Source organism: Struthio camelus, chromosome 1 (assembly GCF_040807025.1).
Source record: "Struthio camelus isolate bStrCam1 chromosome 1, bStrCam1.hap1, whole genome shotgun sequence".
Lineage (NCBI taxonomy): Eukaryota > Metazoa > Chordata > Aves > Struthioniformes > Struthionidae > Struthio > Struthio camelus.
In genome coordinates, this window is record NC_090942.1 from 2,117,934 (window position 1) to 2,145,607 (window position 27,674).

At 52.3% G+C, this 27,674-nt stretch overlaps 2 protein-coding genes across 13 annotated transcripts in view; one reads left to right on the forward strand and one right to left on the reverse strand.

Moving 5' to 3' along the window:
* The first annotated feature begins 2,195 nt into the window (after window positions 1–2,195).
* GDI2 (GDP dissociation inhibitor 2) lies at window positions 2,196–21,198 on the forward strand. The gene is made up of 11 exons (XM_068951780.1): window positions 2,196–2,499; window positions 11,222–11,329; window positions 12,236–12,335; window positions 13,695–13,829; window positions 15,257–15,455; window positions 15,854–15,985; window positions 17,324–17,423; window positions 18,308–18,479; window positions 19,616–19,760; window positions 20,092–20,146; window positions 20,224–21,198. The coding sequence occupies exons 1-11, from the start codon at window positions 2,455–2,457 to the stop codon at window positions 20,377–20,379; spliced, it is 1,347 nt and encodes a 448-aa protein (XP_068807881.1). The 5' UTR covers window positions 2,196–2,454; the 3' UTR covers window positions 20,380–21,198.
* Window positions 20,846–27,674, reverse strand: part of TASOR2 (transcription activation suppressor family member 2) — a 45,567-nt gene continuing 38,738 nt past the window's right edge. For 8 of the 12 annotated variants that reach the window (XR_011142390.1, XR_011142355.1, XR_011142324.1 and 5 more), the window contains 6 exons: window positions 27,270–27,423; window positions 26,128–26,233; window positions 24,803–24,984; window positions 23,925–24,039; window positions 21,899–23,371; window positions 20,846–21,749 (listed from right to left, as the gene is read on the reverse strand). Coding sequence is in view for 1 of the 12 variants with exons in the window: in XM_068951476.1 (XP_068807577.1) it covers window positions 23,921–24,039; window positions 24,803–24,984; window positions 26,128–26,233; window positions 27,270–27,423 (561 nt within the window). In the remaining 11 variants the exon portion in view is untranslated. The other 4 variants (XR_011142347.1, XR_011142334.1, XR_011142348.1 and 1 more) reach the window with 4 other exon arrangements.

Sequence of the window (27,674 nt, forward strand, 5' to 3'; positions counted from 1 at the left end):
AGTATGAAAGGGGAGATGGGAAGATGGGCCATGGAAGTATCAGAGATGGAAGGATGGAAGAACAGGAGGAGAGGAGATGGAAGAATCAAATGATGGGAGAACGGTGGGGGGAAGGACAGAAGGTTGGAAGTATGAAAGGATGGAAGGACGGGAGGACGGGAGGATGGGAAGGTGGGGAGGATGGAAGGACGGGTGACAGGAGGATGGAGGGGTGGAAGGACGGGCGACGGGAGGATGGAGGGGTGGAAGGACGGGCGACGGGAGGATGGAGGGGTGAAAGGACGGGCGACGGGAGGATGGAGGGGTGGAAGGACGGGCGACGGGAGGATGGAGGGGTGGAAGGATGCGACGGGAGGATGGAGGGGTGGAAGGACGGGCGACGGGAGGATGGAGGGGTGGAAGGATGCGACGGGAGGATGGAGGGGTGGAAGGACGGGCGACGGGAGGATGGAGGGGTGGAAGGACGGGCGACGGGAGGATGGAGGGGTGGAAGGATGCGACGGGAGGATGGAGGGGTGAAAGGACGGGCGACGGGAGGATGGAGGGGTGGAAGGACGGGCGACGGGAGGATGGAGGGGTGAAAGGACGGGCGACGGGAGGATGGAGGGGTGGAAGGACGGGGGACGGGAGGATGGAGGGGTGGAAGGATGCGACGGGAGGATGGAGGGGTGGAAGGACGGGCGACGGGAGGATGGAGGGGTGGAAGGATGCGACGGGAGGATGGAGGGGTGGAAGGACGGGGGACGGGAGGATGGAGGGGTGGAAGGATGCGACGGGAGGATGGAGGGGTGGAAGGACGGGCGACGGGAGGATGGAGGGGTGAAAGGACGGGCGACGGGAGGATGGAGGGGTGGAAGGACGGGGGACGGGAGGATGGAGGGGTGGAAGGATGCGACGGGAGGATGGAGGGGTGGAAGGACGGGCGACGGGAGGATGGAGGGGTGGAAGGACGGGCGACGGGAGGATGGAGGGGTGAAAGGACGGGCGACGGGAGGATGGAGGGGTGGAAGGACGGGGGACGGGAGGATGGAGGGGTGGAAGGACGGGCGACGGGAGGATGGAGGGGTGGAAGGACGGGCGACGGGAGGATGGAGGGGTGGAAGGACGGGGCGACGGGAGGATGGAGGGGTGGAAGGACGGGCGACGGGAGGATGGAGGGGTGGAAGGACGGGCGACGGGAGGATGGAGGGGTGGAAGGAGGCGACGGGAGGATGGAGGGGTGGAAGGACGGGTGACAGGAGGATGGAGGGGTGGAAGGACGGGCGACGGGAGGATGGAGGGGTGGAAGGATGCGACGGGAGGATGGAGGGGTGAAAGGACGGGCGACGGGAGGATGGAGGGGTGGAAGGACGGGCGACGGGAGGATGGAGGGGTGAAAGGACGGGGGACGGGAGGATGGAGGGGTGAAAGGACGGGCGACGGGAGGATGGAGGGGTGGAAGGACGGGGGACGGGAGGATGGAGGGGTGGAAGGATGCGACGGGAGGATGGAGGGGTGGAAGGACGGGCGACGGGAGGATGGAGGGGTGGAAGGATGCGACGGGAGGATGGAGGGGTGGAAGGACGGGCGACGGGAGGATGGAGGGGTGAAAGGACGGGCGACGGGAGGATGGAGGGGTGGAAGGACGGGTGACGGGAGGATGGAGGGGTGGAAGGATGCGACGGGAGGATGGAGGGGTGGAAGGACGGGGCGACGGGAGGATGGAGGGGTGAAAGGACGGGTGACGGGAGGATGGAGGGGTGGAAGGACGGGCGACGGGAGGATGGAGGGGTGGAAGGACGGGGGACGGGAGGACAGAAGGAAGGTGACGGGGGAAGATGTGCTCGGCGCCGCTGTGTGCGCACGCACAGGCACCCCGGGCGCCTGCCCATCTCCACGCGCACGCGTGTCCACTGCGTGCACACCCCCCCCATCACTCCCACCTGCCCGCGGCACACGCGTGCACCCACCCATCGCGCCTGCAGGCAGCCACGCGGGCCCGCTGCGCGCACGCAAGCACCCCTCGCCCTCGCGCGTGTCCGCGGCACGCGCGTGCCTTGCGTGGGCAGCGGTGCTCGGCGCTGCGCGCGCGCCGGCGGAGGGCGGGGGGAAGGGGGGGGGGAGGAGAGCGAGAGAACGTGCACCGCGCATGCGCGCCGCGCCCCCACCACGGTGGCACCCGCCGTCGGCACGGCGCGGCGCCCGCCCCCTAGCGACGGCGCGGCGAGCCAATGAGGGGCGGCGCGGCGCCGTGATTGGCAGGCGCGCGGGCGGCGCGGCCCCGCCCCCTCTCCCCCCCTCCTCCCCGCCCCCGGCGGCGCGATCTCTTCACGGCGGCGGCGGCGGCTCCATTTTCTCCCGCTCCCGCGGCCCCGGCTCGCCTCGACCCCGGCCGGCGGAGACACCCCGAGAGACGTCCCCGGGCTCCGCTTCTTCCCCGCCCTCCCCTCCCCCGCCCTCAGCCTCCTCGCCGCCATGAACGAGGAGTACGACGTGATCGTGCTGGGCACCGGCCTCACGGTGAGGAGGAGCCGCCGCCCGCTTGGGCCTCGGGCCTGTGGCGGCGGCCGCCGCCCTGACGGGCCCCGCCGCCCCCTTCCCCCCCCCCCACCCCGGTCCCCCCTCCGGCGCTCGGACGCCTGGGTCCTTTCTCCTTCCTTTCCCCCCCCCCCCCCCACCTTGCTCGTTGACCCCTAGCTCGGACGCCGGGGCCCTTTCTCGCAGCTCGCACCTGATGCGGCTCCCCCCGCCCCCCCCCCCCGGGGGACGCCTGGGCACGGTCTCTACCTGGCCCATCCCCCCCCCCCATCACTGATCCCCGGACGCCTGGGTCCTTGGTCCTCTTCCCCCCCCCCCCCCCGACAGCAGACCTTGATCTCCGCGCCCCCCCCCCCCCTTCGCTAGGACGCCGGGGTCCTTTTTTCCTCTTTATCACCTTATTATTGTAGTTCCCCCCCCCCCCCGCCATCACTGACCTTCCGGCTCGGACGCCTGGGTCCTTTTCCCCATTCATCACCTAATTATTGTAGCCCCCCCACCCCCGTCCTTTTCCTCATCTATCACCTGATTATCATCTCCCCCCGCCCCCCTCCCGGCTCCGATGCCTGGGTTCTGCCCCCCCCCCCAAAATCATTGACCCTTGGGACATCTGGGTTTGGCCACCCCCCCCCCCGGGACGCCGGGGTCCTTTCCCTCATCTGTCACCTTATCGTAGTGTCCCCGCCCCCCCCCCCCCGCCGCTCTTCCCCCGGCCTGGGTTTTGTCATCATCTTCCCCCCCCTCCCCGACCCCTGGGATCGGGCGCCAGGGTTGTGGTGGGTCCTTCCCCCCCCCCCCCCCGGACTCCTGGGTCCCCCCCCGGGAGGCTCCCGGCGCTGCCTCCAGCAGGCCCCAGGAAATGCGGTGGTTTGGCAGAGGAGGAGGAGGAGGGGAGCGGCGGCGGCGGGACAATAAAGCGCTGACGGGGATTTACTGCCTCGATCTTCTCCTCTCCCCGCACCCCTCGGCCCCCCGACCCGAGTGGGGTCCCTCGAGTCGTGCCCTGCCGGGGGGCCGAGCCGGCCCCGGGGTGGGGGCAGCCCCGGTTACCCACCCCTCTCCCCTCCTCCTTTGCAGCCTCCCTGCTCTCCAGCCAGCCCTGACTGCAGCAGGAGGGGGATGGGGAGGCGAGCGAGCCTCGCACGCCTGTCAAATTTGCCTGATCTCTCCCCCCCCCCCCCCAACCCCGAAATCTCTGCTCCGCCTGGGCCCCGTCCCTGAGGACAGCTGACAGCTGATACCGCTTGGGGGTGCGGGGGGGAGCCGCGGCGGGGCTTTGTCCTCTCGTGGAGGATGCAGCCCGCGCCGCGGGCTGCTGAGATAAAAATGGCAGCGCCGCTGCCTCACGGCTCTGCTGTAGGGATTCCTCATGGCTGCTGCTTGCTTTCGACCCGGGCGCAAGCCGAGAGCCACCTCCAGCTTATCCAGTGTGGGTTTAGCGAGGGCTGAAGGACGGATTGCGGGTTCCCGACGAGAGGCATTGTTCGGAGGAAGAGGGGAAGAAAATCCAATATGGTGGAGGAGAGGCTTTCTTCGCTGCTAAGCAGCCTTTCCTGCTTTTGTTTTCTAATGGTAATTGGGGTAGGTGGCTAGACAAAGAAATATCTTTGGGGCTGGCTGGGAGGGATTTCCCCCACTTCCCCTATTCTTCATAATTGTAAGTAGAGATGCACGCGCTTCCTACTGTGGCTTTGGTGCTGTGATTGACAGGGCTGCCACAGGGGCTAGTGCATCATGTCTCCTGACACATGACCAGGCCGTGGCTGTTTCAGGCAGACCTGGCTTACCGTTCCCCTCTTTACCAGTATGGGAATAATTTCAAGAAAACCAGGATGTGGCGCAAATAAAATGCGCAAACTATGGGAGAGTCTTTGCAGCTGCTACTCTAGGGTAAACCCAACTTTCCTGGTTGCTTTCATTCCTTTCTCTCAAGGCTGTTCCTGTGAGGGAGCAGGAGTGACTTACAGCACAAAAGCTTCCCTCCTCTTTGATAGGCAAGGCTGCAGTCTGTCTTAATACCTGTATCTGGCTTAACAAAGTCGGGAAACAAGACTTCTTGGAAGATTAAATATAATGAGCTTCTACGTAATGTCTTAGCTATGGGGCCTCCAATAGATCAGAGCCGCATTAAAATGTTAATTTATGCTTTAGAGTGAGACTGGTGAGACGTGGTATCAAGTTGGTAAGCACCACGCTTAATCTCAGACTGACAAGTGCCGATGTAAACTTGACAAAAGGTCTCCTGTGAAATCACTTTTGAGACAAAAACTGATGCTGATGATCAACAGTCGAGCTAAAAAGAATAAGTTAACGGCCATGTTTTAAGGTGTGCTGACCAAACTCCAGAGACTGAGGAGGTGCAGGAGCACTTTCCTTGTTTCTGACTGCAGGCTTTGCCCCTAAAATACCGGTTACGGCAAGATGGACTTCATCTTGACTTCAGCCGCTCGGACAGAAAAGCAGGAGAATGAAACCAGAGTTCCTGGTACAGCTGGTGGGTTGGGACGTTCCCAGTCCTAAACTGCTGGCTAACCCATTTTGACTGGCTGATAATGTCAAAGCTGAACCTGATTCAGACCAGGCTATAGGATTGCTTTTGTAATCAAATGAGGCAACAAATTGGAAGCTTGACCTGTGCTCCTGTGCTTTAAATCTAGTACCATTGCCTGCGAAGTCAAACTTACTGAGGAAAGGAACTGGGAAACACTGCATAAACACGTTGAGTAGCTTCTTTCCCCTTCCAGTGAGCCTCAAACCTTCATGAAATGTCCAATGGTATTTTCTCCCATCCTTCTCCTACAGCTGGTCCTCACAGAAAAAGGGCATAAAGAAGACTTTGGTGTAGGAGTCCCACAGGCAACTGTTATCATTGAGTGAGTTGTCCTCTCTGCTGAAAAGCCCAGAGATGAGTTGCCCGATTTGTACCTCAGATGCCTATCTTGATGTTCCCTGAGCAAATGGGATTAACTGGGGCTCCCGTTTGCTGGATGCTTGAGTACTGTGCCCCTCCGCCAGCTCCCTGTTGGGCTGGGCCCACCTCTTGCTCCCATTGCGTCCCGTGAGAGCCAGGGCAGCGACGGTGTTGGTCCCTAAGACTTGTACCAAAACAAACCAGAAATATATGCAATCCAGGCCATTTGGGAGGTGCAGCGAGTGACTGCTGTTCAGGAAGGTTTTTTCTTTCTCTTTCCAAAGTGAATGTCAGTTGTTGGCTTAAAAAAAAAAAAAATCCAAGCCTTTGTGCAAGAGCCACAAATACGCGCATTGTCAGTGGTCGTGGTAGTTGGGTCCGTAGGGCTGCTGCTACATAAATGCACAAGAGTGCTGGTATCCTACTGGCCTGTACTAAAACTATTGGTTTGACACTCCATTTGAGTTGTCACAACAAATCTTGGGTCCATGTCTGTATAAATTTACCGTTTTTTTTATTGACCTGAAAGAAATATTTCAAGTGTTAATCTCTTCAAGCACTGAAGAAGAGTTCATGCAGCCTTAGGACTGGGCTTACAGGCTCTGCAAATATTTTCACTTTTCCCTTATGTATGCTAATGGGAGACCCAGTTGCAGAGCTGAGCTTATGAGGATATGTCTTAGGACAAAGGGGAAGAAAATCCTGGCACATCGTTAATCCTGAATTACTGCTGAGGTGACCGCTTCAAATATGCACAAGGTGTATAATTAGTTGGCATAGCGCTTTGACTAAAGCGCTAAGTTTCTCCTGATGGGTCCGCTCAGGTGAGCGGTGGGTGGTAAGGTGTCAGGCCATGCATGCAGGAACAACAGTAGGGATACTTGCAAAGCTCTGGGGGCAGCGAGCCTGGTTGCTGAACCACAAGTCTTCCAGCTGCCGCGTCCAGGAGATGCTGGTGGGAATGGCTCTTCAGTGTTGCTCAAGCCTCAATAGCTTTAAAATTCTTGGCTTAAGCTTGCTGTGTGCTTCTTGCGTTGTAGAGTAGCCAGCATCTTCCTCCAGATCTACTGCACAAACCTGTTTTTAAGCTAGTGTGTTGATCGACATACTAGAGAACATCCATTATTTTTATTTTCAGACTTGTCTCTGCATTTCACCTTCATTTACACCTCTGTGGTCTGCAAATAGCTTGGTGCTTGCTCACTGGAACGTTTTGGAGTAGGATGTTGTGTACTCTGACAGGCCCTATCCGTCCGCCTCTCGTGCTCCAAGCAGCTTGGGTTATTTGGCGTGGAAGTTAAGCGTGATTAAACTATCCTCTTTAGCCCAAGTAGATGAACGCTGTGTTCCTGCTGGGTTTTCACCCTTTGCAGGCACTAGTTCACCGAACTAGACTTCTCACCTGCCAGCTGGCAACTGCCTCAATACGTTGCAGTTAACGTGAATCCGTCACAGAGCTACATGCTCTGTGCAGTTCACTTTCTTCACTTTCCCGTCTGGATGTGATCCTGGGAAATATGCTCTAGAGGACCCTGCTTGAGCAGGGAGGTTGGACTAGATGATCTCCAGAGGTCCCTTCCAACCTCAACCGTTCTGTGATTCTATAAGAGCAGAGTAGCTGAACTCCTTGGTTCAAAATGTATTTAATTGTATAGGCACAGGCCTGATTGCTTAAGGAGCCTAAATAAAGAACATCAACGTGGTGGTGACTACCAAGGTGGAGTATCACTGTCCCTTGCATCACCCTCTGGTCGCTAAGGGGATCGCTTAAGTACAGCGAGTAACTGCGCCTGCAGTTTGTATGGCTCAGCAGAGCTTTGAGTCTTGTTCGGTGTGCTCCGGCATGGTAGTTGCAAATAGCATAGGCTATGGTGGTAGGGCCAGGAAAATGCTAATTAGCTGCATCTAATGGTTCTTGCTTACTCCTGCACATCCCTATCTTTCTAAGAAAGCTCTTAGCGCACCAAGACCTGTTCTTGAAGGTGAAGTGATTTTGACAAACGTTTTGTACAGAATTCTCCCCTCAGAGCTGTTAAATGTAATGACACTGGTTCAAATTTCTGTCGGTCCATTTGAGGCTTTCTGAACTGCTGCTCTGCTTGGAGAAAATCCTTACAAACTTACTTGCTTCCCTCAATTCCTGAGGACTTCTGTCACCAAAAGGTCTATTCATGATCAGTTGATGCAGGCAAGGGAAGCACTGATGGTCTTAAGCAAGCATGGAAATTTAAACACCAATACCTCGGAGTTATCCCTTGCTCGTGTTTTTTTTTTTTTTTAATGGATTTTTATTGAACGTGATGTCTCTAAGTTTCTGATGCACGTTGTTCTGTGCTTTTGTGCTCTCTGGCCATTTGAGCCGACTGAGCAGTGGCGTAGATGACATCGATTGCTGTAAGACTCGCTGTGTCGCTCATTAGGCAATAAAACACAAGCTCTTGGGAGCCATGAGATCATCGTAACCTGAACTGGCCGAAATGATGGATTGTAGTAGCACGCTGTGACTGGCATTTACACCAAGATTTTGTTGAAACCAGGCTAGATATCCAGGGGGTTCTCTTGCTGTTCTTGGTTCCCTTTCTTTTGCTGTCTTGTGGCCTAACAGCAGCTGAGTTTTACCAGTTTCTGTGGCATTTATATTTATAACATAGGATAGTTGGAAAGTCACAGATTTGAATTCTGAAGCTTCCCTTTCTTTGCAGTTTAAATCGGCTCCAGCCCTTGCATCTGTAGGCTGTTTGTTTTCTGAACTCCCTGACCCAAATGACATGATGGCATATCGGGTGGTTCTTAGATGCAGACCAGTGGATGGGTGCAGCCATGTCTGAGCAGTCAACCAGCGTAGCTGTAGAACGGAATTGTTGACCTAGGAAGATAAATGTATCTGTACATCTTGTGTGTTTTACAACTGTACTGTTGCCTCATCTGTCGCACTGAGCCGTGAAGGGAAGTGACTACGAAAGGCCAACGTGGGATTTCAGCTGGGTGCTGGAACCTGGGTGATGCAACTACCCTGTTAAATGGACCCTGGATAAAATAGTGTTGTAATACCTCCACCTGGCTCCTTCTATCAGCCGTAACGGATATGAAATGAGATTGAAAAGGCGCTTAGGACTTCTTATAGCTTCTGCTGGTACCTGAATTCATTCCATTGCAACAGAGCGCAATTTGGGCAGGTTAGAAGGGATATGCTCACTGGCAAGTGGGTGAGTGTGCCATTCTGAGAAGATAGGGCAAGAAATGCCTTGACCCTTCCTTCCTTAAATGGAGGAAGGAAATAAGCTGACATCTGGTTTAGAGGATGTAGCCTTTGAAGTCTCTACTGTAACTTCATGCTTCTAGTTGATAATTTCTTTTGTTTTGAAATCCTGGTTAGCTTCCTCGTGGCTCAATTCCAGCATGGAAATTGGCAGTCCACTACCACCATCTGGCAGAGCTAATGAGCCAGTGTTTTGGAGGATGTTTCGGGGGGGGGGGGGGGGGAACCCCAGGTTGCAGTGAAGAGAACCAGTCAAACCAGAGCCTTCACAGAGAGCTCTGTGAATCTGCTTAAGAGGTTGTGCTGGTAAGCCTTGTGCAAGATTCCCAACTTGAACTAAATGCCCGTGGTAAATCATTAACATTCTAATGGATGTTGTAAAAGCAGCCTGTAAAAGCTGTAGTCATTTGGGCATTTCCTGAATATGGTAGGGCTCGTGCCTTCCTTGGATAGCCCCTTAGCAGAGGATTTCATGCGGTCGCCTCTACTGCAGGGGTCTCTGCTTGCTTCAACCTGCACGCTTCCCGCTTGGAAAAAGCAGAGGAGCCTTGATGAGGGATTTGGAGTCCGTGGAGGGTCATACGGATTTGGAAGGAACAGCTGCTGGATCATGGAGTGGTTTTGCGTCAAGTGCTGCAGCTGATGCTGATCGCAAACAGCATCGTGACCAGAAGGCCTTGTGAGCGCAGCGTTTCATATCGCCCACAACTTCATGGGTTGAAGTCGGATCAGTCAGTTTTGATGTGCGTTGGGCAAGCAGCTCTAGCTTGGTTCTCTGGGGCCCGTATTGAATTACTGTGGCATCTAGGTGGGTCACGTTTACTAGGGGTGCATTCCTCTTCCAGAACCGGTTCGTGCCTCTGCTTTTGCAGCAGGGAAGACTTGCCCATTGCAGCCTGGGAGCACAAGAACAGCAAGTCCTCGGTGCCGTCCTTTGTGAGCATGTGTGGAAATGGCAGTGATCGCTGCCAGCTGTGTTGTAAAGCCAGTCATCATCCTTACTCCTACAGATGTTGAGACACTTCTGAACAAAATACTCTCTCTTGAAAGCTGCCTATACAGTGGGTTGCTCTTTGGCTGGTGAAGTTGAAGATGACTATACAGTGTTTTTTTAAAAGCTTTTGCACCAAGGATTGACTGGAGTAGGCTGTGCAAGTCATGTAAACAATATGTTGTGGGAGACTTTTTGCTTTATAACTGTGGCTTGGCTGCGTGTGCTAACTGATACCCACATTGGCTAACGTTGCCATAACATAGTTTGAAATAAGTCTCCTACGCACCGGTGTAGGGAGGAAGTGACACGTGAGGAGAGCCTCGCTCTTTAGGGTGAGATGTGTGCAGAGTAAACACAAATGGATCTTGTGGACACGTAGATCTCCCAGGAAGGCCAAGCTGCCAGTTTTCTTGAATGAACTGCTTTTCCACTCCTGAGCATGCAGATGTTCCCTGATGGCATCTCTTTGGCGGCTGAACGACTTGAGAGGTGTTGGGTTTTAACAGACGGGAAGACAGATAATGTGAGATGCGGTAGAGACCTATGAATTAGATAATTGTGTGCAGAGGTTGATGCTGAGTGAGAACTGAATTCTAGATGTACTCTCTCGAGAGAGAGTTGAGGCAGAGCAGGAAAGAAAGTAATCCATGTACTCTTGGGATCGAGCAGTTCTAAGCGGGCAAGTATTAAGTTCTTGTTAGGCTGTTTGGCTTGAGAATGCCAGAGCTGGTGTGGTGACTGGGTTAGTTGGAAAGGCATGTTTTAATGGGGATCTAGCCATGCAAGTTCCTAGTTGGCTCTGCAGATGAGAACTCGGGTTCTTCCGAGATCATTCTCGGCCTCCTGGTATCAGGTGCAGACCTAGCAGCTGATCTGTTGCTCAAAGTAATCTCGGTGTGTTTAATCTAAGCAGGTACATAGCAAGGATAGCAAAGTGCGTAGAGACATGATAAAGCTCCTAAATAATTTCATGATTTTGTTGCTTATTCTACCTGTACCCTCTGAGAGTAGGTGTTTACTGGCTTGCATGTCCCTGTGTGGCAAGAGTCAAAGACAGATTTCGAGGAGGCTACCGGGGGTCCTGCAAGGCAAGACTTGATATTCCTGGTGTTACCGATAAATGATGGTGCTGCATCTCTAAGAGGATGAACATCCCTAGGTTGACAGTTTGTAGTTCAGGAATATAGACTTCCCTCGTTTGGTGCAAATGCATGCACTTCTCAAAAACTTGCTTAGGGGAGTAACAGTAGGTGGCAGCTGCATAGTTAAAACATCTTGGTTGGCTTGACCAGAACAGAAGGCAAACCTAGCGACAGGTTAATCTAGCTCACATGTAGATCTTTTAGCATGTGTGTTTAACTCTGGAGTGAGTTAACTGGTGTATTCCTTCAAAGCAAAGGAGCCTGCATGAACCTTCAAAGCTAGTCATGCGGCAGGCTGCCTGAACGCTGTCTTTGAGAAAGTATAGCTAGCAAACTGGAATGGAGACTCGAATGCAAATAACTTCTCCCTTGCACCTTCTAATTTCCTCTCTCTATAGGAATGCATCCTCTCTGGTATCATGTCAGTGAATGGAAAGAAAGTCCTTCACATGGACCGTAACTCTTACTATGGAGGGGAGAGTGCATCCATTACACCCCTGGAGGATGTAAGTACTGAGGCTGACAGCTGGCTGTTGTGTTCTCCCCAGGCACATAAAGGGGGCTTTACTTCTTGCTGTCCTAGGGGTGGATTCAAAGTAATTATTTTAAGGGTTTTCTTTTACGAAAAATGCCACGTGGTATTTCTGCACCGGGTAATAGTGGGGGAGAAACCAGTGTGCATGTTTATACTCAGTGTATAGCATTTGTTCTCTGATTCTAGCCTAGACTCAAACACGGCATTTGAGTGATCATTCAGAGGTGTAACACCCAACAGCTAGACAGTAAAACTTATCAGCTGAATTGTTACTGCTGTGCTTGCCAGTGAATGCCGTTGGCCATTCCAAACGGCACGTGCTCTCTGTGCCTTGACGTTACGCTGGCTGTCTTGATCCGTGGTCTGCAAACGCTTCCCGTTGAATAGGCAGCATCCTGTTCTGTGGTGGTTTGTGCTGTGTGTAGTCCCCTAAAGCTGATAGCGTGGCTGATTAATCAAATGTCGGGAAACCGCTGCTCTCCTCACTGCTTAACTGGGCTAAGTGTTTGTATTGGGAAATCGGATTTAGGTATAGGGAGGAGGCTGCCATCTCCTGAAGCAGGCATTTTGGTCCAATTACCTTTAGCTATGTTAAATCGTATTTCAGTTCAGCAGGTCATAATTCCCCAACCTTTAAGCCTTGGGGGAAGAAAGACTGGATGAGCAAAATAACACTGCTTGATCCTTACTGTAAGGATCTACAGGCTATGCTTTGTGTATGCATCAGAATCCAAGTTCAAGTTAAAACCCTGGCAGGAAGCTTGGTGTGAAGAGCTTATGACCAGCTAGGGACTTACGAGGGTGAGAAGTATATCGGGGGGAGAAATTATACCCACAGGTATTTCCTCCACTACAATTCGTCTCGTTCTCTCCAAAGCTCTACAAAAGGTTTAATCTACCAGGAACTCCACCGGAATCTATGGGACGGGGAAGAGACTGGAATGTGGACCTAATTCCAAAATTCCTTATGGCTAATGGTAAGTGATACTGCGCTTCCCAATCTGCCATGTAAGCTTAGCCTGGGACCTTCAGCCTGGGTGAACGTGCAGTGTTGTAATCAAATAAACAGCCCTTCAGCTATCTCTCTATGAACTTGTTGAAGCATTAATTAAAGAGCTGCTGAAAGCTCACTTGAGATGATCTGCATGCAGACAGGTGTTTATGCCAAAAGTACCACAGCTCTCGTTCTGAGAGTTGTTTTGGCTGTGAACCTCTCAAACTCGGTACATGGTTCCAGCTAGAAGTGTGTAGCAAGGGCGTGTCTGGAAGGTTTGAACAACCCTTTTTAACATGCTCTTTAAAAGTAAGCGTTTGCATTCCTAGCCACGGTTAATGCTGTAAACTTATGCGTTGTGAGTCTTCCGTGGTTTAGGAGGAAACGGCTGATTCTGTGGTAACTGCTAATTCCTTGATCCCCTTTATTCTTATCTTATGGCTTGTAGACTCTTGCATCCTTTATTGATGCTACGAACTCTCATTCCTTAATCCTAGCGTTCCCGATGCTGAGATGGGTCTTCTGGACCAAATGCCACTATCGGCGAAGTGGTTCTCAATGCCAAATAGCGCAAGGGCTGGCTTCCTGGAAACTCGCTCTGCCAAATTCCAGGCCCTTGCTCCTGGAGCCTCTTGCCTCTGAAACGCAAGGGGATAGGTCTGGTTTTGTAGTGCCAGTCTTGCTCGAGGTTGCAGGGGAAGACTTGGTGGATTCCACTTAAGGTTTGGTTACTGTAGTGTCACCTTACTCTTTGTGTGCAACTTCAACTTGCAGAGAAATCTCACTTTGGTACACTTCCGGGGGACGGCATCCTTCTGGGTGTATAACAGTGGGTGGGGACAGAGGTAAGAGGGCAAATATTGACTCTAGCTGCTTGTCAGCCAGGGACTAATTTGTGGTAAAGTGGCTGGACAACTAATACGCAAGTTGTGCTACATCTGAAGAATGAGGACCAGGATCTGTTGTGGTCCATAAACACGACCTTGCTTGTCACGTTGAGTGTGAATAGCCTGCAGGGAGCAAAGAGTGGCAGCGTGCTGCAGTGGATTGACACGCTGCAAGGTTGCTTTTACTCAGAGCTCTATTGGAAACAGGAGTAGCGACAAGGAAGCTGTTACCTGGCTGTAAGCAAGCCTTAAAATTGCCTAACATGCACTAGTGAGACTCTGCCGTGCCCTGTCTGTTACGTAAAGGTGTAGGAGTTGTGTGGGTTGAACGTGGTACTGCACTCAAAAGGTTTGCTGTCTTTTGGAAGAATCTCCTGCCCTGCAGGAGGAACTGTCCTCCTCCTGACTTCTGGCTACAGAACAGCTGGTTGACTTGTACCAACCCTCCTTTACAGGTCAGTTGGTAAAGATGCTGCTCTACACAGAAGTCACTCGCTACTTAGACTTCAAGGTGATCGAAGGAAGCTTTGTCTACAAGGGAGGAAAGATCTACAAAGTTCCTTCCACTGAGGCAGAAGCCTTGGCATCCAGTGAGTAGTTACACCCGACTTTGTTTCTTTCTGAGGCTGCCATCTCTAAACAAAGGCAAGACGCATCTCTAAAACCCAAATCTCAGGATGTTCAGCCTGCACTTGTGTAGCAAAGAAATCTTGCTCTGTTCATGTGGTGCTGTCTGTACAGACTCCATTTCTGTAACAAGCTGTGCTTAGCACAGGGTTCTTCTGCATCTCTTCTGACTTCAAATACCACTTGCGCTGTGTGTCTGGGGCTCCCTGAACCTCCCTGAGGTTTTGTTTTCCTGTAACTTACAAATGGAACTGGTCAAGCTGACTGAGCTGTGGCTCATCTGATGAGAAATTGGCAGTAGTTTACTTCCTCGAAGGGTTATGTTCAGGGATTATGCTTCAAGATCTGCTGTAAATATTTAATGCTGGGTCCTTGTCTGACCGAATCGTATGTGAAAAATGTTGTAGTGATTGTCAGCAGGCAAACTGGAATGACTAATTCAGTAATATGGTACCTTGCTCCATGTTAATTGTTGCAGTCTACTTAGTTTTACCTGAAGAGTGAAATTTACTGATCGTTTGTAAGAGCTTAGTGCTACACATTAGGAGCTAGCAGAGGGCAATCCATTAACTTCAGCTGCTTGATGCATATAGTGTCATGTCTGAAAAGTCTCATGATAAAGTGGCTACTGCAAGTAAGGCTCCACAGATGTAGTTTCTCTCTACATTGGCGTCGTCTTGGTGGCAGATTTCTGCTCCTAGACAGTTGCCCCTTCAGTTTGCCTGCGCTGCTGTCTTGTAGGTGGTCTCTTAAGAGACTTTTGCAAAATGGCAGAATTAGAAGGTGCCTTAGGTGCTATGTCTGCCTTCGTGATTCAGTTGGGGCAGCCCAGTCGTCTTTCTGCAAATCCTTGAAAGTAAGACGGCTAAATGGGGCCTCGTCCAATCTTGTGTTTAAAGTTTTGACCGTAGCAGCACTTGCTGGTTCTTTGGGGAGGCTGTGGGAGAGCCCAAGACCGCTTCCTCTAATGGTGAGCGTGATAGATGGCAGAACACAGCTCTCTGCTTGCAGAAGCCCAGGTTGTGCATTGCACTGGGCTGAGTAGAAGTTCTTCTCTAAGCTTTCCCACATCTGGCAACTGGAAATAGTGCAGAAGCCCAGCCTCCAGCGATGCCTCAAATGTCTCTGAATTGGCCTTACTGCATCTTGAGATCTGGTACACGGGGACAGCGGTCAGTAGAAACTGGCTTGGCAGATATTCATGTGTCTAAAATTCTGAGCCTCCTGCTTGAATGGAGAGTCTTGTTTACCCCTTATCTAAGGCCAAACTCCACGTTATTGAGTAAAGTTTGAAACGCTCAGTTCTTATTGTACTTCTAATATTCTGTGGAAATGGAAGAAGTTGGCTTCCGGTACCTGTGTGAGTTCTAACAACGTAATTTGTTTTTAGGCTTAATGGGCTTGTTTGAGAAACGTCGGTTCAGGAAATTCCTAGTGTACGTTGCCAACTTTGATGAAAACGACCCCCGAACTTTTGAAGGCGTTGATCCCAAGAAGACCACCATGCGTGATGTGTATAAGAAATTTGACTTGGGCCAAGATGTTATAGATTTCACAGGCCATGCCCTTGCACTCTACCGGACCGATGAGTAAGTATGGGGTCACTTGCTTCCCCGAGTATGCTGGCGTTGCTCAGGGCTTCCAGCAGCGGCCTTGCGAGTTGAGGGCGGGCTACCTGTCAGTATAGTGTCCGAGACGCACACGGTGTGTCTATCGTTTGGTGCAGTATTCTGGAATGGAGCTCTTAAAATAGCGTCCTCTACCTCGTGGGTTACTTGGGTTAGTGAAGTAGCTTCTTCCTGTATAAACCCCCCTATTGAGGGTAAGTGTTTTTGAAAGAGCTCTTTTAGGGACAAGCTCACAAGGTGCAGCTGGAAAATGGGGAAGGAAACTTCATTTAGAGAAGCAAAAACATTTACTTCCCGTGTTTTCTGCTGTAAATCTTTGTTTGTGGAAACATTGCGAATCTTGTAACTGCCCCCTCTAGCTATCTAGATCAACCGTGCCAGGAAACAATCAACAGGATTAAGCTCTACAGCGAGTCGCTGGCTAGATATGGTAAAAGCCCTTACCTTTATCCGCTCTACGGCCTTGGAGAGCTGCCCCAGGGATTTGCAAGGTGAGATCTTGTTTATGGACTTCATTTTCTGTGTTCAGGTCTATGTGGGGACTGTAGGTGGTCTCCTTTGCTAGAGCTGTAGGTGTTGACTGCTAATGTAAATTTAATTAAAAAACAAACAAACAAACAAACCTCGAGTACCAGTGTGGTGTCCGTTGGCACCAGAGTGGTAACACTGGTCCACCTCTTCCCTGCATGTGGGAAACAAAGACAGGCTGGACTGAATGAACTCTGTGAAAGGAAAAGCTTGGCAGTGGTCTCCTTAGTTAGACCTGGAACCATCTGGTCCCTGCTCTAAGTGAATTAAGTGCTATAAGCAAGTTCCTCTCTGTTCTTAGTTGGAACGAAGCCATCAGTGTCATGTCCTGAAGTCTGTTTAGTGCTGGAGCTTAAATCTGGTCACTTGATGAGCCTGCTCTGGCATCTGGTGGAGAGTCAGATGTGTAGAGTCGTGGCCAGACTTCCAGAACACGATGCTGCAGTAAAAATACTTGCAGGTATTAAATGGTTCTCTGATTGTCTTAATCAAGAAGCAACTGCCTCCATGTGAAGATTCCTGTTTGTGGGCTTGCTTACTGCAATTTCTGTTAATGGCAATATTTTTGGGATTGTTCACATGGTTCCTACTTGCAGCACGTAGTCTATTCCGATAAGTTAGATCTGCCTATCCGGCAGAGCCTACAGGATCACACAGGACTGTCTGGGATGTGATGCCAAAGAGATTCTCTTTAGTTGGATGTAGTTGCACCTATGACTTACCCCAAATACTGGCTGATGCCTTGCAGAAAGAATGGCAGATAGTACCTGCTATGCAGAAGTTTAGGCAGTGTATTTTGAAGATGAACAGGATGCTGATCTGACTCATCAGCTGTCTGAGACAGTGTTCAACGAAGCAACGAGATAACTTTCCCTCTTTGAGGCTCACTTCAGTAAAAAAGCTGCTGCTCTTCTCAACGTGGAACGCTCTGTGATCCCCCAATGTGGCGGCTGTTGTCTCCCCATCTTGCCGAGCTAGTTATTAATAGCATCCAGGACAGCAATTCAGGAATTTGGAGATGATCTAGTTCTGGTCATGGTCTAGGCTGGAGGTGGTTTAAATAGCCCACAGAACAGTAGTAAGAAACGAAACCTCGAGGTAGCGCATGTGCTGTTTCCCACTGCTTCTGTGTCCTGTGGCTGACACCTGACAATGTCAGGAAGCTACAGAAAATTGGAATCGCCTGTACTGAAAACGTGTGGTTCTTTGAAATGAAACAGAAACAAGGGACTGGAAGGGAGACTTTTAAAAAAAAAAAAAAAAAAAAGGGGAAGCACGCTAAAGTGGCATTACTCTTGCAGGCTAAGTGCCATTTATGGAGGCACCTACATGCTGAACAAGCCAATTGAAGAGATTGTGATAGAAAATGGCAAAGTGGTTGGTGTGAAATCTGAAGGGGAGGTACGGTACCTTACGGTTCTTTCAAATACTCCTTGCTCAAGGCATGTTATCGCTTTCGTGGTGAGAAGTACAGTAGTCTGACTCCAGAAGTTAGAGTAACGTGTCCATGAGACAGCAAGACTGTCTTCTGAATCAGTCGGGCTAGCAAAACTGAAAAAGCTGCTTGATTGTGTCGAACTTAATGTCAAGGGCAGAGCTGGTTTCACGTCTAAGTAGTAGCTGCTCAGACTTCTGGCACACAACCTTTCCACAGCTGCTGCTTAACCTGGCAATACAAAACTAGCAAGAGTGTTGAGAGCTGCTTGGAAGCTATAAATGTGCTGTCAACTGGAGTGGGAGCTTTGCAGGACAGTTGAACGCTTGTCCCTTCTGGGGTAAGGCATGATGCCTCCCAGCTAGCAGCAGCAGAGAGGTGCTAATCCATGCTCTAGAGTGATGTGCCCAAGTGCGAGGCACCTGGAGACTTCAGATGGGTCAACTGTTAACCTGTTACCACAAAACAAATTCTGATGCCAAACGGTCAGTTTTTAACTGTTTGGTTCAATCTTGACAGCAGCGAGTTATAATCTTAGACTGGAAGGACTGGACTCCGGCGTAGTTAAAAGCTTAATTATGTACTGAATGACAGAGGCAAACGGAAGATGTGATCTATCAAGCAGCTATATGCACTCTTTGTAAGAGCGATGCACTGAGACTTGGATTGTCCAAGCGTGGCATGCTGCTGGCAGTGAATTAAAACCTTGGTGCAGACAGGGTCCTCAGACTGATCTTGTTGACTTATGCCTGAAGTCAGCAGGGTCCTTGATTCTGTTTGACTCAACTATCTGTGTATGAATTTCCACGCTCTGGCCAATGGAGCACTTAATGCTCGTCTATCTCTGCAGGTTGCTCGCTGCAAACAGCTCATCTGCGACCCCAGCTATGTTTCAGATCGTGTGACAAAGGTTGGCCAAGTGATTCGAGTAATCTGTATCTTAAGCCACCCAATCAAGAATACAAATGATGCCAACTCATGCCAGATCATCATTCCACAGAATCAGGTCAACCGGAAGTCAGGTGTGTTGAAGAGCAGTGACTGTCAGGTCATATGTGTAGATCTCAGCGCTTGGATTCAGGCAGCATGCTCGTTAAATGGCTTTGCTCCAAATACGCGTTTTGGTAGTCCAATGAAAGGAGTATCAATCAGGAAAATGCTTTCAGTGTAACCCCTGTGTCAGACTTCATGAAGGGAAGGGGCCCTCTTTCTGGAAGGATCCCGGTCAATATACTTGCCCTTCAAGGGAAGCCCCTTAGCTTCCTTCTGGGCTCTGCAATGTTGGAATGAAGCTTTTTGACCCCTGAATGGCTTTGCTCATCTCTTTCCTGAGAGTACCTGTCTTCTGGGCTTGTTCAGTGTCACTGCTGCTTGGCACAGCTCCTGGGACCCTTCTGTCCTGTAACTCTCCTGACAGCAGCCCTCTACCACAAGAGGGAGCGATGGCGATTGCGGTGGTAGCTTCGCATGCCTGAATATTAACTGAACTTTCTGATGCGTTTAAGTGTTCAAACTGCTGTCCTGAAATCCTCTAGGCCACAAGAAGGCCGTGTTTCAGTTGCGTATCACAGCAGTGGTGGGGGAGGTAGGAGAAACAGAGGTTCCTGTGGTCAGAAAGCCATGTGAGGAACCCAGAGAAGGGGAGAAGCGAGAACCCCAACTTGGGTGAAGCGGTTGTGGAGCGTTGGGGGTGCTCTGAGAGGTAGAATAAGGGCAGCGTGTGCAGGCTGGCGGGGAAATGCCTCCTCACGGAGGTAGCCGCATTGGTCTAGTCCTGCGGAACTGCCCCCTCGTCCTTGAACAGAGGGGAACTCTCTAGGGAGCCCCGCTTGCTTTCAGGAGCTGTCGTAGCTACGAGGTACCGAATTTTGGAGCTGTCACAGGGTTACTTGTGTGCAGACTCCTAAGCCAAGAGACTGTCAGGGCGTGTAGGACTCTAGGACAAGGACTGCACTGAACTCATTCAGATGTTTCTAGCCTGTCGGCATGGTCTTAAACAAGATTGACAGGCATGAAGTGTCAGCATAACGAGGAGGGGGTGTGAGCCGGTGAGCCAGCTGGAGGAGGCTTATCAGAAGAGGTGGACCTGACTCGGGCTGTTAGCTTGTGGTTGTTGCCTGGTGTATACTGACCTGGCTGCTGTGGTGTGCTTCTCCAGATATCTACGTCTGCATGATCTCCTCTGCGCACAATGTGGCAGCGCAGGGGAAGTACATCGCCATTGCCAGCACTACTGTGGAAACTGCAGACCCAGAGAAGGAAATCAAGCCGGCCTTGGACCTCTTGGAGCCCATTGAGCAGAAGTAAGCCCTCGACGAGTCCCTTTCCCCCTACGCAGCAGCACCGAGCTCTCCCTGCCGCTCCGTGCTGCGAGTGAGGCTCGCTGTTGTCGGGGAGTGCCTGTGCCCTCAGCGCGAGGAGCAAAGGCAGAAAGGGACTAAAGGCCGGTTGGCCATGGGAGGTGTTGAAAAACTGAAATTCCTCCGTACCTAGACTGGCATTATCCACCCCAGTCTGCTTGCCCTGTGTGCTAGTACTAGGCCAAGCGATGCCCTTTATTTCGGTTGCTTTGGCATCGATACTGATGCCCAGGAAAGCTTTAAATCGTTCTGAAGAAACTTTCTTGTCTTCCAGGTTTGTTAGCATCAGTGACCTGTTCGCACCAACTGACTTGGGAACCGAAAGCCAGGTTTGTAAGCGCTGAGCTCGTGGCTGACTGTGTGTAAGGAGAGAGCCTCGATGCTAAACTGCCTCTTCTCTTTCCAGATCTTTATTTCTCGCACCTACGATGCTACCACTCACTTTGAGACGACGTGCGATGACATCAAAGATATTTATAAGAGGATGATGGGATCAGAGTTTGACTTTGAAGAGATGAAGCGCAAGAAAAATGATATCTATGGGGAGGAGGAGCAGCAGTAATGAGAATCTCTAATTAGGAGAAATTAAATCGGCTAATATGAATATATAAGGAACTTAATGAACACTGTATGAAATTCAATATTGTAAGGCCTGCTTTTGTAATCCCATCTCTGAGAGATTGAAGAGTACTGCACTGGTAATGTTCCCCTTTTGGATATCATGTGTTAATTATTTCATTCTAGTAGGGCTGCTGTCCAGAATCTGGCAAATTACTGACTGATTTAATGACTAACCTTGTAAGTGAAAAGCAGACTGAACTTTTTTGCAGACTTAGACATTGGTGCAGATTGAAATAACTCATTGACAGCTGTGTCTTACCTTGTATTTTTAATCATTTGTAAACATACTTCACAATTATGTGCTTCTGGTGAACTAGTAAACGTGACAGTTGTCACTCGAACCTGTTATCAAGGAAAGTAGAAACTGAGCACTCCATTATTGTGGACAGCATCCCTAAAGTCTCTCCCATCAATCTAACTCTGTGGCAAGTTGTATTATGGACAAAGCCCACATCTATTGTAGCAGCAAATGTTGGCATAGTTCTGGGCACAGAACTTAACCTACACTTAAGCTTCTAAAACTGTTTACATCGGTTGGGACACAGCTGTGCCTAAGGCTCCTTTGTGTTTTAATCTAATAAAATTGAGAGAACAAATTACAGAGCAGGCAAGATGTGAAAGTATTTTCTGTACCCTAGTGGCTTCTCGGATGGACCAAACGGCACTGCGGTATTGATATGACAGAGCCTGTGCTTCTTGTGTCTCCTGAAGGCTCCAAATGATTTCTGTACTGCAAAGTAAAGCCAAATTCTGGAAACCAGTCCTGTGCTCTGGTCTGATTCACTTCAGTGGTACAAGCAGCATCTCCTTTCTGAGATCTCTTGATCTCCGCCTGCCAGAGTGGAGCTTGGACAGTGCAGAGCGTTTCACGATAGGAAACACAGGCTCTAACTTCCTTAGTGTGGCTTCGCGCCCGCTGCGCTCTCCCGGTTGCTCTCAGGCAGTCTGCTTTTGGCAGGGGCTGACTTGCCAGGCCCCAGCTGAGTGGGGGAGAAGATGCAGCAGCCCAAGGCCTGTCTCTGAGGACCAGAGCGTAGCTGAAGCCGTTGGTAGGAATAAGCGTGCGCTCTCCTCGCGCTGACCCTGCTAGTGCCTACAGCTAGCAATGGCTCTTGTTTGGCGCGGTAGTATGTGACTCTTGCCGTTTCGTTTCCTTTACGTGAGCGCTTCTCTCGTCAATGAGATGCTGACCTTCTCCATGGATCCTTGTGCATCCTTGGGCCCAGATCTAGCTGCAACCCTAAGCAGTCTTGCGTTGGTGGACGGTTGTATGGCAAGGAGCGTGGCTTGCGTTGCTTCCCCGTGGTGCCACTGCAAGGAAAGGTGAGGGAGTAAGTTGGAATGAGTTTCTCTTGCTCTAAGCACCTGTCTAGCCTGCTGTGCTGGGAAGTGTAGGGTCACTGGTAGGGTCACTGGTTGGTTTGTTTGGGTGTTCCCCCCCCCTCCCCCCCTGTTCTTACCCCTATCTATGCAGCTCTTGTGCAGGCTTCTGCTGCCAAAGAGGAACTTTGTGGCTTTTGTGCCACATCCCGTTCACAGACTTGCAGCCCGCTCAAACGCGGTCCGTAGGTGCTCGTTTCCTTCCTCCCTTGCTGGGGGTTAGGGGCTTTCAGCACTTCCTCTTGCCAGCTGCTGGCACCGCTTCTGGTAAGCGGCTTTCCATGGTTGGCCCCTGGGGCCTCATCGCTCCCGGAGCAAGGTGCGGTGGTGGCTGCGCGCGGCCCCCCCCTCCCTTGCGCCTGCTTCCTCTCCTGCCCGCTCCCAGCGGGCTGGGCTCTTCAGACGAGCAGCCCCCTCTGTCTGAGAGGTGGTTAAGAGGCATGGTTTGCTGCAGAGGGGAAAAAACTGGTCCAGGCTTGATCTCCTTCTCTTAAAGGCTTTGGTTACACCTTCTTTGCTGTAACCTGTTCAGTTCTCCTGAGCTCTGCTCCCTGGTCCACAGCGTCTGCCTGGCAGGAGGATGGGCTGTGGCGGAGGCCTGGGCTTGGTTCGTTCCACTTCCACGACTGCTGCCTTTACTGCTATTTAAAAAAAAAATCATTTTCTGATCATCCACCTCTTGGGTGCTGAGTGGGAAACTCCTAGCAAGAGCGCGTCTATGCCTGCATCTTCATTTTCTGGTTTTATGAGTCAAACTCTGTACATAGTCATCCTCCACATAACTTCTTATATCATTTTATTAAAAAAAAAAAACACAAAAAAATTACAAAACATGTCCTCCAAATCGATACATAGGGTATCTTACAAAGGTCCTTAGTGCTGAACTGTCCTCGCAGGGTGTGTGTGTTTGAGGCTACCATAAATAAAGGCTTTTGTTCCATCAGCCTGTCGGCCAGCTATTTACAAGTCTTCTGTACACTGGAAAGTTGTTGAGTCCCGCCAGTGAAATGGTACAGGAAACACGGACACCGTGAAATGTAGTGTGGAGCGGAGTGCTGCAGGCTGGCCCACAGTCAAGCAACAGTCCTCAAAAAGCATTTAAAAATGTACAGTCCCTCCCCAAGCCAAGAGCACATGCATCTCGTGTACAGTATGTACAACAGCCAGGTAGACAATGCGGTGATTATAGCGGACTAGTATCGCTCCTAACCTTCAAGTAAACTGCTTTTGTTTGGTTGGTTTTTTTTCCTATTTCTTCCATTGTCAGCTGCACTAATCAGCTAAAAATACTCAAATAACTTAAAACTCTGTATAACATTAACGTAACCTGTCCTACACCCAGCTTGATGACAGCGAGCAAATCCCCACGAGGCTTGCGCTAGCTCGCTTTTAATAATTTCTATCTATCTACAGAACCTTTCCCTCTCCCGCCCCCAAAGTTGGTCTGCACCCAACCTGCACCGTCGGGCCATCCCGCGGCAGACCAGGGCGCCCAGCGCGCCGCTCCGAGGCACCTCGGCCCGCTGTGCCGCAGCGAGGCATCGCGTCCTCACCTGGAACGAAGCGACGGCGCACGAGTTAGTCCTTCCTTTGCTCCCCGCCGCACCGGGGCGAGCGTCGCCGGCCCGCGCCGCCCTGCGCGCCCAGCTAAGGGAAGCGCAACGGCCCTGAGGGGCCGGCCTTGAGCGCTGGGGACGGTCACGGGAGCCGGCTGGATTTTTGCAGCTCCGGCTCTTCTGCCGCTGGCTGCTGCGTGGCAGCTCTCCAGCCGGGCCGTGGGGCCGGACTGAGGGCAGCACAGGAGGCACCGGCGGCCTCGCGGGCAGGGATCCGGCCTCGTCGGCGGGGCGACGGCGCCCTGGAAAGGCTCGCGGGGTGCTCTGGGCTGGCGGCGGGCGACAGCAGATGGAGCTGTCGGCACAGCGAGGAGCAGAGCCTGCGAACGGCCCCCGAGCTCTGCGCCGGGCGCTGCGACAGCCGCCTCCCTGCCCCGCTGCCTGTTTGCAGCCTCGTTGGTCCAGCGTCATTTCTGGACCTCGGCAATTTGCAGCCCGGGTGCTGTTGGCTTTCTGGGGCCAAGGGGTCGATTGCCAGCTCTTCCCTTACCAGTAACTTCTTCTGAACGGGGCAGCCACTTTCTGCACGGTCCCGAGGAAGGTGTTGACGTCGGCCACGAGGATGCCTTGGCTTTCAAAGACCTCCCTGCTGACACTGGGCTTTTCTGCAAAGGAAGGCATGGCGTCACAATTCCTATGCGCAAACGAGATTGTTCCTTTTGCTTCTTTTCTACGAGCAAAGGGAGCTGTCAGACTGCCTTACTGAGCCGACGTGGCCCCACGTCGCTGCCGAGAGGGTGCTGAAACCTACAGAAAACGCCCCACATCCTCCTGCCATTATTCCGTTTTTGCAAAGCTGAGCAGATTAACAGCAACGCTTTGCAAACAGCCTCAGCCAAACACCGACGGAATTAGAAAGCGATGTAAAGCCCCAGGAGGCTCGAAAACCTGCCAGGATTTCTCACACCTCCAAAAAAAAAAAAAAAAAAATCTGTTCCTTTGGCGTTTCACTGCACTGGCGCGTAAGGAACCAGCTCGCACCTCAAAGCAGTGAGTCTGGCGGAACGGGGAGCGCAAAGGGGTGTTTCTCGTGCCTCCTCCACCCGCTGGAAGCATCTTCCTAGCCAGCACGCCGTGCCAGCGCGCGCTTTGCAGCTACCCGAGTCCGACCCCGACGCGTTCCCTCCGCAACATGCACCAGTTTCACCGGACACCAACGTGTTGCTGCCGATGCAAGTTTCTTTGCCCTCACAGCAAAGCTCGGTACCGAATCTGAGTTGCCCTTTTTGTGCATCGCCCTTCCCCTCTGCTGTCCATCTCCCACGAGGCCCTAAGCAACCCCAGGCCAATTTTCAGGCCGTGCTCGTGGGGGGATGCCCGGAGCGGCGGGTACCAGGCAGGAGAGCAGCACCGGGAGCCTGTCCTTACCTGTGAGATAGATGGCGAACCTGGCGCTGATGTGCTGCACCTGCAGGTTCAGCAAGCACTTCACGTACTCGGATTTCGGGGACGACCTGGAGTCGCACGAGTGGTAGTGCAGCACCTCGATGAGATCGGCTCCTTGGCACGACTTCAGGATCAAGTTCTTCTTATGGGCGTTGGCGTCCACCCTGCCGGGAGAGGGGCGAGCTGAACCGGCGCGTGGCAGCACCCTGTCCCCTCTCCCACGCGACGAGCAGGCACGAAGGGACCGGCCTCTGACCGATGCGGAGTTCACGACGGAAGACCCTACCCAGACACCTTTGGAGACATCTCGCCGTTCAAAGAAGCACCGTGGCAGACTGAAAACCAGGTCTTCAAAAAAAAACCCAGCAATTACTTTGTGCTATCACCAGGAATGCTTACTGTGAGGAGGATTTCAGAGGTTTTTTTTTTTCTGACTTGTTGTAATATTTCCTGCTCAGACAGTGAAAACGGATCGCTTTTCTGTTTCTAGGCCATTACTAGAAAGTTGCTCCCTCTGGCTCATGTTCCAGCACTGAAAAAGCTGGTCTGCCTCATAAAAATGTCTTCCTCTGAGTTCAAACACTGTAAAAGCAGGACATTTCAATCGAGAGCATACTCTTTGTCTTGCTTTTCTTCTTTAAAAAAAAACAAAAACACATTTTTATTTAAACACGCAAGTTGTAGCGACACCTAAAATAAGCGGGAAAACCAACAGCACAAGACAGGCGCAGCTGGGGCGAGCTGGCCAAAGCCCTCTCCCTGCCTGCCAGGCAACCTTCAGAGCCTGCAGCTTTTCACGCGTAGCGGGATTCGCGCCTTTCCTCAGCCCCTCGCAGGCTGTTAACGCAAAGGGCGCCTCTGCCAAAGCGGGGAGAAACTGCCGTATGGAGACGCAGCGGGGTGCAAGAAGCAGCCGCCAGAGCTCTGCCTCATTCACGATCACGTGCAAGACGCAACGTTTCAGTGGATCCTCTCCGGGCCCCATGTCCTGCTGCTCCATCTCAGAGAGGTATTTAAAAAAATAAATACATCCCATTTTACTTTCTAGCATGCAAACGGTGACCTACAGCGATTCCAGACTTGGGGCACAAAGTCTCTCACTGATAAAGAAAAGTTCTCATTTGAACAGAAACCTTCAAATTCGTTCTGTAAGAGACCAAAACTCAACCAGAGGCACCTCATTCGTCCTGCGTCCCCACATCGGGTGTACGTGGGGACACCACAGGCCACAGCAGGGGTTACATCCTCGCTGCAGTGACGAGCAGGACAGCAGGGACAGCAGGGACCCGTGACCGCAGGGCCGTTACCTTAGGTCTTCTCTGAGCTTTTTGCTCTCCTTGTAGTGAAGGAGCCACTTCCACTTGCCGCTGCCGTTCAGCTTCTCCAGCACTTTCACCACCTCTTTCAGTTGCCCTGGGGAAACAGCAGGAGTAGGAGGTTGACCGAGGGTGGAAGGGGCACCCGGAGGTCTTTGGTCCAACCTGCTCAAAGCAGGGCCAACTTAGGTTGCTCAGAGCCTTGTCTAGGTGAGGTTTGAATATCTCCAAGGATGGAGATTCACAGCCTCTCTGAGCCCCCGTCCCTGTGTTTGAACACCCTTGCTGTGAATTTTTTCCCTACTAGGAATGTCTCCTGGTGCAACTTGTCCCCGTTGCCTCTTGTCCCATAACTGAGCACCTTCAAGAAGAGCTTGGCTCGACTTTCTCTGCCCCTTCCCATTAGGGAGTTGAAGAGAGCAATAAGGTCTCTCTCTCCCCTTTGCCTTCTCCTCTCCAGGCTGCCCATCCTTGTACACTGTGCTGCCCGACCACCTTGGTGGCCACCGCTGCACTTGCCTTGGGAGCCCCGAACTGGACCCAAGACCCAAGGGAGGTCTCACAAATGCCAAACAGGCGAAACAGAAGAATCACTCCCACGAAAGGAGGAGCAGAGGACGCCCGTGGCAAGGTTTTGGAAGCAGATGGCGGCAAACCAGCTCAGCGATGCTGAGAGCAGCTTTGCTGAGAGCGGGCAGTCCTGGCTCCCCGCTCACAGTGTCGCAGCTCGGCTGAGCACGGCCGGCCCTGCTGCTCACGGCAGGACGCTTGGCCTCTCCCAGGACAATTCTGGTTCTCTTAAAGAGAAGTGGAGCCTGGCAAACCCCCAAGTATCTCCCTGCTCCACTCCGAACCCTGCAAACTCCGTCCAACGCGTTTCTGTGCTTTCAAAGAGGATCTGAAGGGCAGAAACACAGCGGCAACTTCCCCCACGAATCTCCCATTGGCGCGATGCTCACGTTCGGCTCCCCGGCCTGACGCTGAGGACCGCGGGCAGGAAGCTCAGCGCTTCCTAGCTCCAGGCCTCCCAGAGTCCTGGCTTGGGGGTCGGGAGCGAAGCCCAGGCTGCGCCCTCTCACCCACAGGGACCTCCTCCAGGAGCCGACACCGCTTCGCACGCGAGCGAGACTCACCCAGCGTTACCGTTTCCAACACCTCGTCGTCCGAGACCACGAAGCCGCCGGTATGAAACAGCTCCTGGTACGTGTGACCCGTTAAGTCTTCGGGGCTGTCCACCCCGGCGAACACCACGTTCGGGCAGTGCTTTAGCCTCAGCAAACACGGGACCTGCTCGAGGCAGACGCGCCTTGGTGCCCGCAGCCAGCACTCGCGCCGTTCTCCCCTCCCCAAACTCACCTCACGCCGGGGAGAAGCAGGGAACCCACCCCGGCCTCCACCCGCGCCGCCGTGACGCTCGCGTCCCCCAGAGCCTGACCCCGAACCGTGGACGGTGACGCAGGGTGCCCTAGGAGCCTTAGTCGCCCGCGGGGAGCTCAGGCTGCTGCAACAGCCCTGAACACCCACGAGCCAGAGCCTGG